This window comes from Electrophorus electricus, chromosome 26, assembly GCF_013358815.1.
Source record: "Electrophorus electricus isolate fEleEle1 chromosome 26, fEleEle1.pri, whole genome shotgun sequence".
Lineage (NCBI taxonomy): Eukaryota > Metazoa > Chordata > Actinopteri > Gymnotiformes > Gymnotidae > Electrophorus > Electrophorus electricus.
The window spans coordinates 2,878,934-2,887,869 of NC_049560.1; the positions used below are offsets into that span (position 1 = coordinate 2,878,934).

Consider the following 8,936-nt stretch of genomic DNA (forward strand, 5'->3'; position numbering starts at 1 on the left):
CTAGCAAGTGGGCAACGTCCTGGTTCGAGACCAACAAGATTGATGTTATGAAGTTGCCAGCCCAATCCCCAGACCTCAATGCGATTGAGAATTTGTGGAGTGACATCAAAAATGTTTTTGATGCAAAACCCAAGAACTGTGGCATGTAGTCCAGTCAGCTTGGGCTGGACTATCTGTTCACAGGTGTCAGATGTTAGTTGACTCCATGCCACACAGAAATAAAGGTTATACAACTAAATATTAGTTCAGTTATAAACAGAAAAGCTAAATCTGTAAACATCTTTCAGTTTACACTGTAAATATTCGAGTTTGTAAATGAAAATGAAGACGCTGCTATTTTTTTGAACAGCCCATTATTCTTTTTTTCTTCATTTTCAGTTTAAAAATTTGTTTCATTCATGTTTTCATTTGGAATTGAATGTGCAGTGCTCCCAGTGCCTTTGTGCATATGGAAATACATGCTATTATGAGGACTGAGCTTTTTCTCAGTTGCACATAACTCTACATAACAAGGGCCCCACTTTGGGCCCTTGGGAAGAACACAAACATGCATTTGGATGTGCGTTACGAGCTGAGAGAAAAAGCAAATTTTCACTATGACAAAACACAAAGCACTTGACTACAGAGACACATGTAGTTCACCTGGCAGAACATGTAAATGTGAATACAAGTGTTCAATACACGTGCAATCGTTTGAGTGTTATTCCCAAAAACACGTGACAAATGGAACATTTTAAATGGTGTTATCTTGCCTATATTAACATTTATCATGCATTAATTACTCAAATAAAGCAGGCTTTATGAATTTATTATATTCAAATAGACAAAATTTGAAAAAAAAAACAAATGCTGACAACACAGCTTCGATGCTATAAGGGTTTTCATCCAAACACAAACACATTAGAAGCATAAAATATTTACAGTTGAAATGAATGAGCTTAACATAAACGTATGACTTTTATGGCGTCTCACGGTAGACTTGCTTAGCCGATTTGATATGTGGCCTAAGAATGTGTGATATTAGTCAAACCTTTTGAAAAGCCTAACTAAGAGTCTTTATGGGTGTCTACATCATAAACTTCACGTAAAATTGCTGGATGTGTATCTTTATTTATTCACTTTCTAAGGAAGAGAATCACAGACACTACATGGTGAATAACCTGTCATCCTTTGCATTAAATGGGACCACTGGTACAAACAAGGACTATGCATGAATGTTGATTTTTTTTTTTTGCGGGGTTGTGAGACTACATCCTTATTGACACACGCAGCATATGCTGCATGCAACATCACACTCCAGCATGTTGCATTCGGTTACAAGAAAAATGCACAAACACAACACAGGCTGATCTGTGGTTCTAAAAGAACATATGTGTATATATAATACAGTTCTACAGTAACCACACCGTCAACGGCACCCGCACCTCTTGGCCACCATGTTGGTCTTGTAAGTGATGAGGGTTCCTTCACTGTCCAGCTCGATCACGCACAGGTCCTCGTAATCCACAGGCACACAGCAGAGTCTGCGGCTCAGAGGCTGGCCGCTCTGCACCTGAGCGTTGAGCAGCATGGCGTGATTGTTTTCGTTGATCAATGGGAAACCGCATGCTCCTTCGCAGTTGTTGATGTTAGCCATGCGAGGTTCTAAAAAGTACCTCTCCAGGTTCACGGTGAGGCTCTGCAGGCGACATTGACTGGGCCCTGTTGGGGCATCCTGACCAGCCCGGGCTGCCCGCTGTGCCCTCTCCACTGCCCAGGTGCCCAGCACTGCCTGTAAGGCCTTGAGCAGCAACAGGGCCCTGTACGGGACTTCACTGGGGTTTCCCAACCCTTTACATACGAGAGAAGAGTTTTAGCTACTAACCACAAATGTTATCCTACTGCTTTTAGGAAAATCATCAGGATCAAATTTGGTAGCAATTTACAATCGCATAAAAGGTCAAATGATCACCTGTTTCAGCTCCTCCTCTGTTGTCAGGAAAAGCAGTTAGTTTCGTGAGAGTCTGCAGCCTGTCCATCACACTCCGCTCAGCTTTCTCCAGCCGCACCTGGGCTAAAGCCTCATCTAGACGCAATCTGAGCAGGGAGAGCAACGACAGGCTTAGGTCCAACTCCACCCGGTGGGTCCAAAGCCCCACACCCTGCTGGGGGAAGGAGAACATGGTTGGGCCGGAGGAGTTGACCAGCTCGAGAAGAAGAGACTCGCTCGTAGACGCTCCAAGAGTTAGAGGAGGCAGAGAGTGAAGGACGCCCCAGGCAGCTGGAGTAGACACATCCTGTGGCCGTGGAGGATTTCTCTGAGCGAGGACTTCATTTAAGAACTTCTGTAGCTCACTCAGGAAGTGGAACGTTCTGAAAGTGGGAAGTAGATCATGTGACAATCTCTGTTCATGAGGTGTTCTGAAGCAAAGAGATGTATTACTGAAAAAATAATCCATTTTAAAGCTGTAAAAACATTGACATACACACACATACATACACACACACACACACACACATATATATACATACACACACACATACATATATACACACACACACACACACACACACACACACATACATATATATATATATATACATATATATATATATATATATATATATATATATATATATATAAAAATGTGTGTGTATGCATGCTCAGGAACATACCCACTTGAATGCTGTGCTCCTTCACTGTTGGTTGCGTGTTGAAAGAAAAGAACCACTGGACCAAGTTTAATGTCAGACCTGTTCTTTCTCACCATGAATGTTTGAAGCTCAGACAAGCCCATTTTTTGTTCTAAAAACAGCATGGGCAGTTACATATTACACATCAAAATAACTACTAGAAAAATCACTAGAATATTAAGCACAGGAAAAATGGACTCACCATTACCATTCTGAGGCTCCACTACAATCTTCAGTTTTACATGGTCATGACTGAAGCCTGTTGCCTGGCCACCTGTCAGAACCAGGAACTGTGCACTTGTAGAAACACACACCGTCTGGGGGGGGGGAGGGGGGCACATGAGACTCTAATAACAATGTCTCAACCACCAGCATAATGAGTATCATCACTGAAGTAACCTGCTTGTTTGGCTGTAGGGCGGGACTGCTGAATTTTAGGTTAAACTCTCCCACATTAATGCGGCCCACAAAGAAGAGAAGAAGGGTGGAATCCAGAGTGGCTTGGTAGTCCTTGTGATGTTTTGCTAGGTGGAGAGTTAGTGTGAAGTCCCCATCCTCATCAACCTCCCAATGCTCTTTAAAAAAACAAAACAAAACAAAAAAAAAAAACGCACGCGCGTGCACGCACACACACACACACACACACACACACACAAATGAGTATAGCAGTCCTATAATGCCTCTAACCTAATATCAAAGTTGGAGATTTGGAAGTTTATTTCATTTTATTTTTAATTCATTGGCAACATTTTATGTACAGTCTTATCCAGAGCAATGTATATATTAATCAGTATAACAGTATTTGTGCTCTCTAGGCATCAAACCTTAGTGTTACTAGCACCATGTGTCACCTGCTCTACCAATGAGCTGTAGGAGCTAGAAGCTGGAAATGCATCTTCATTTGAGGATTAAATTAGATCATTGGTACCTTTTTTAGTGTGCAAAAATCCCAGCCTACGATTTTCCTTGTGCTCCTTCTTACTTAGCATGAACAGTGACGGAAACTGGGAACGCTGTACGCCATCAAAATGGGAACACATTCCAAATTGAGAAAATTCCTCCTTCCCCGGCTCCGGCTCCTTGCTCCGGGCATCGCGCAGGGCGAGCAGGAAGTCACCCAGTGCATCAGTGTGATGTTGTTGCTCATTGAGACACAGAGCATCTCCCATGAGACACTGCAAGGGAGCGAGAACAGACGCAAGGGGCCGTCCATAGGGCACGTGTCCTTTGTTGCTCTCTCCTTCACCTCCATTTTCTCCTGAATGGGCTTGCCAATCACATCAGAGGGGCTAATAAATACAATGCAGAGACCTATTTTATGCAAACCATAATTCCAAATTAATCTGAACCAGATCAAGATCTACCGTGCTCAGGTTCACTGACGGTGATCCACTGCTGGAGAGAACAGGAAAAGACAGGTGTCCGAAGTTTGGAAGGGACTGACCTGGTCGTAGCTGGGCTGGTAGGAGGTCCGGGTTCGCATCCAGCTCTCTCTCTGCAGTACTAAGTGCCCCTGAGACCACAGTCACCTGCAGTAGTAGCAACAGCCAAAGACCAGTCTGCTCATCCATGTCCTGCTAGTCACAGCAGTGTCAGGCGCTTGTTTTGGGGTGGGTGAGCTATGGAAAAGTTGTTTTATACGCAAGCCCTGCGTTCCTGAAGGGAAAGCCAACTGCCAAGATAGCTTCCCAGCCTCAGCGTCCTTGGAGAGGCTTTGATGTGTGTGGTCGTTGTTTCAGCAAGAGGATTGGAGTAGGCTGTAAATGTGGAGAAACAGAATATCATGCCTTGATAGGCTAAGGTTAGGGAAATGTGTAGCCAAAAACAGACAATGGATTACTGTCCTGAGGCCAGACACCCCTGCCGAGTTAAATATGAGGTTGATAGCTGGTGTTGACAACAAGGAATGAGGTGGTAGGGGCACCAAATAAACTTTTGTTAGCTGAAACAATGCATCTTTGTTCATTACATTTCATTTCACCCATTTAGAAACGTTATTTGCAGTTTTTTTTCTGTCACATTAGGTTTCTGGTCCAATGGCCATTTTGTTAATATTTGGGCACATATCATCAATTTAAGCAAAGTATTATGTATCAGACAAAAGGAGAATCAGGTGAGTAAAATTCCACACTGCTGTGGAACACACCTGTTTGCTGTTTGCCTGAGCTTTTTAACAGGACATTGCAGTTGTAAAACTAACTGTGTACAGCTGAGCTCCCCAGTAGACACACAGCTGCAAATATTTTGAAGATTTTCAAGGTCTCAGTAGGTCTGGCAAGCTAGGTGTCAGACCAGTCCCATAAAAGATAAGGCCGGACCACAAGTGCATGACTGAAGAGTCACAAATGAATAACACGTCATTGCTAGGGTCTTAACCTTTTCTAACATTCCTTTAAAGGGCAAACGTTTCCTTAAATTCTGTAGAACAAAACTCATTTGAACTATTTATAATTAAAGGGTTCCCTTTGGTCATTAGCATTCAGTATTTGTTCGGTTTAATGCAGAACTGGAAACCACTGAGTACATATACTCCAATGGGAGATCAGTAAACATTTTACTGAAAATAAAAAGATTTTCCCAACTCTTTCACAAATATTCCAGAGTGAAGAGGGAAGACAGGCAGTTTCTCAAAACATTCAGGCCCCTTTTCGGTCAAGGCTGAGATACGATATGAACATTCTGTACTCTTCTGAAGTGACAACACAAAACAGTTCATTTAGTATAACTGTTTCACCTTCATGTGCACATCAAATTTCCAAACTTCCATTTGATGACATAATGCAACCATCATTTGTATTAAGTTTCATACAATAGCTTAACAGATCTTTAACTATAACTATCTTTAATTATATTAAAAGTTGGCCTTTAATAACCTATTGTTTTTAACTCCCAAAAGGTAATCCCCAATTCCCCGAATACTGTCTGTGAACTTGTTAACATTAAACAAGATAAAAAGGGAATTCTCCAAAGGACAGACACGTGAGAATGAATCAAGCAATGAAGCCAGGATTTATTTTTTATTAGAAACACTTTATTAAGTTAACAAAAGCTGAGTCAAAAGATTTTAGTCTTAATTTAAAACAGCTGCTCAAGTTCATTTGATAAAAGAACCAGCACCAAAGACAGCAATAGGAGAAGAATATTGGTGAAAACTTATTGCACCATCATTCTATCTTGTACTCTGTGAAGAATAGAATGGAAGTAAATGTTTAATTCATTGAATATAACGGTAATGCAACTGCTTTACAATTTCTTTACATGTATCTACGATAATCTTTATGATTTAGTGTGAAGGGACAGGTAGGCATAGAGTATGCACATGTACGCAGTAGGAGAAGGCTGGCCGACACTGTGACTGCATGAGAAAGCAAGTCTCCATTACCCATCAAAGCAAGGCTAAAAACTGTAGGGGAGGGGGGGATGAATTGGCATTTGGTAACCATTGACAAGCCAGCTAACATTTATACCCTTCCCTTTAGGTTTTAAACACTGTCTATTAAGCCAAACAATAAGCAATCTTCCTGAGACTACAGAGGGATCTAAATGTATCCTTAGAGTTCACTCTACTATTACAAACACATGCCAATAGAAGTTGCCTTTAAAATGTATGACTCTAATCTTGCACATGTACCTGAGTAAATACATAACTACCCTAATGAACTGTGGTATTACTAAGAGTTACAGAGACCAAAACTGACACCTTTTCCACACAGCTTCATGTGAATCTTGAGAGCAGCTAAATGGTATTTTCACCCTCACAAAGCTGTCAGTAAGTAGGAGCAGTTCAGATGTCACAGAAACAAGCAAAGCTTGTACTGGAGTTTATTAAACATCTCACCCCTTTTTAGCACACTGTGAAAAATGTATCAATTCATAGCTGCATTATCCTTGTTTAAAGTGAAGGAGAGCACCTTATTTACTGGTCAAAAGTGTATTAAAACCATCTGGATTTCATGTCATAATAAAAGCATCATCAATAAACAGTTGCAAAGATATCAAACACAAACAGGCAATTGAAACAGGTAACATTAACAAAGACTTTTTTTATATATATGTATATATATTTAGACAGACCTTTTCAGTGCTGGTAACAATGTAACAATGAACTTGTCTTCTCTGGTCATACATTATGTCCTCACTTCACAGAGAACGATCATTACACATTTCTAATTAACACACTGTAGTCTATTCAACAGCATTGTGACTATAAAGCTTAAGTGAGGCTGATCTCTCCTTGATCTCACACCCCCACACACACCCCAACGGAGAACATGCACACAAAACAATGAGAAATAAACCTGCACTCGTCTGGCGCTTCCGACACCAATCAGGTAGGCTGCCAGTGCTTCTCAAAGCCTCTCTCTCACTGAATGCTGGGCCATCTCTCCAACCGGCCACATCAGTGAAGTTCGGCTTCATTACAAACGACACCATAGGCTCAAACTCTGGAATGATATGCCAGCAGTTACAAAAAGCTCTCAGACAAGTGTTGAGCTTTTCATTCCTACGGTCTGAGCAGCACCAGTTTCACTTAACGTGAAGCGCCACAACAGATTCTGTCTCATCAGACTACACCCAGAGAGGGAGGCAATGGCCTCAGCAGACAGCTGGCTGCTTTTCAACAGCTCACCCAAAACAAAACAAAACACTTAAGAAAGAAAGGGAACGATGCCATACAGGCATAATAGCACCAGCCAACAAAATGAAATCAAAATCTGGATTTAAGAAGGAGCCACACCCTGCCCAAAGGCTTACGTGCTGAGCAGGTCATTTTGGCTACGGGAGCACCAGTGGAGATGGAAGCCAACTTCACGAGTGCGCTTCGCTTCCTCGTCCACTCCTGCCACAGAACAAAGGCTTCACATATTCTACATCTAGTCCGAGTAAAAATTCTGGTGAAAACGCAATCATCCTTAGTTCCTATGAGAAAAAGGTGTTTCAAATAGGTTTCTAGCCATTAGCCACTGCTGAAAGCACTACTGAAAACATGCAGAAACTGCTTCACACTTCGTACTTCGTAATGCTGTTGTAGTATAAATAAATGACCCAAAAAAAAAAGGGGGGGGGGGGGCAAACAGCAAGTAAAAGTCCCTGTTAACTAAAAGCACCCAGAATCGAGCTCTTATTTTGATGTTAATATAAATAGGCACAGTCCAGAGTTTGTACAGATTGTAGCACCATGAATGTTTTTTAGAGATTGAGTCAAGTACACACACCGCACATATTGTGCTCTAACTGTTACACAAAAATATCAACAAAATAATTACATTAAAAGAAAAAAGATAAATAATCTAAATTATATACAATTATACAGTCTGAGAGAGACTCCCATTCACAGTACAAAAATCTGTCAAAAACAAAGGAAAAGCTTGGAAAAGAGAAAGTTGCCCAGTAGTTCTTTTAAATATGTTGCATTTCCCCAGTGTGTGATTTTTCAAATCTGTGTGTGTGTGTGTGTGTGTGTGTGTGTGTGTGTGAGTGAAAGCTGGTGTTGCCGCTTGCAGAGAGCACCACGTTAATCAGTGGACAGGAACATGCAAAGGCAGACGCTAATTCTGTGAAACCTTTCTGAGCAAAAGGGTTTTCAGCACCACAAATCTTTGTCTCAGATAAAATCACCTGAATAGACTGTACCGCGTACAACACTGAGCTCCAGGTCTACGAGTGTGTGCGTCTCTGTAAGATATCAGCAGTAATTAAGAGAGAAATGGAAGATTTGGTTGTAACAGACATTAAAATGGAAAGAAAAAGAAACCGCAAAGAGCAACCTTGGGTTGACCTGGGGTAAACGTAGTGATTATAAAACACGAACTAACCTGATTAACTAGCCTGATTAGCTCTGAATGAATTCACACACACCCTCAGTGTTCACTCCTGGCAAGTTGTGCTTGATCTACATGTATACGAGTGTGTGAATAAAATGGTCATTTTAAATTTCTTTCAAGCACATGAAATGAAGCCATCATGCCAGTCATATGTGATAACCAGCTCCACAGGTCTGCTTTCCAGTGTAAATGTTAAGGAGTATATATTCAACAAACAGCTGCAGTTTTTTTTTTTTTTAAAGGCTTACTTTTTTTTTTGTTTATTAAAAATCCAGAGCCTGATTATTTCAAGGTCTATGCTCACATTGTCAAGTCTGGTTTAAGTATATACCCCCACATTTACCTCTAAAGGAGGTGTTCCAGAAAGTTCTGAGAGTGCAGCTGACGGGATGAGAACCCGGGCACAGGGCTGCCGGCGTGTCGGTCATTAGGGCGGAC

The 8,936-nt window shown here is 41.3% G+C and overlaps 1 protein-coding gene across 1 annotated transcript; it reads right to left on the minus strand.

The window, feature by feature from the left end:
* Window positions 1–791: 791 nt before the first annotated feature.
* On the minus strand, window positions 792–4,393 carry amh (anti-Mullerian hormone). The gene is made up of 7 exons (XM_035523263.1): window positions 4,118–4,393; window positions 3,602–3,940; window positions 3,073–3,248; window positions 2,876–2,990; window positions 2,656–2,785; window positions 1,952–2,352; window positions 792–1,830 (listed from the first exon to the last, which is right to left on the minus strand). The coding sequence occupies exons 1-7, from the start codon at window positions 4,242–4,244 to the stop codon at window positions 1,409–1,411; spliced, it is 1,710 nt and encodes a 569-aa protein (XP_035379156.1). The 5' UTR covers window positions 4,245–4,393; the 3' UTR covers window positions 792–1,408.
* Between the last annotated feature and the right edge of the window lie 4,543 nt (window positions 4,394–8,936).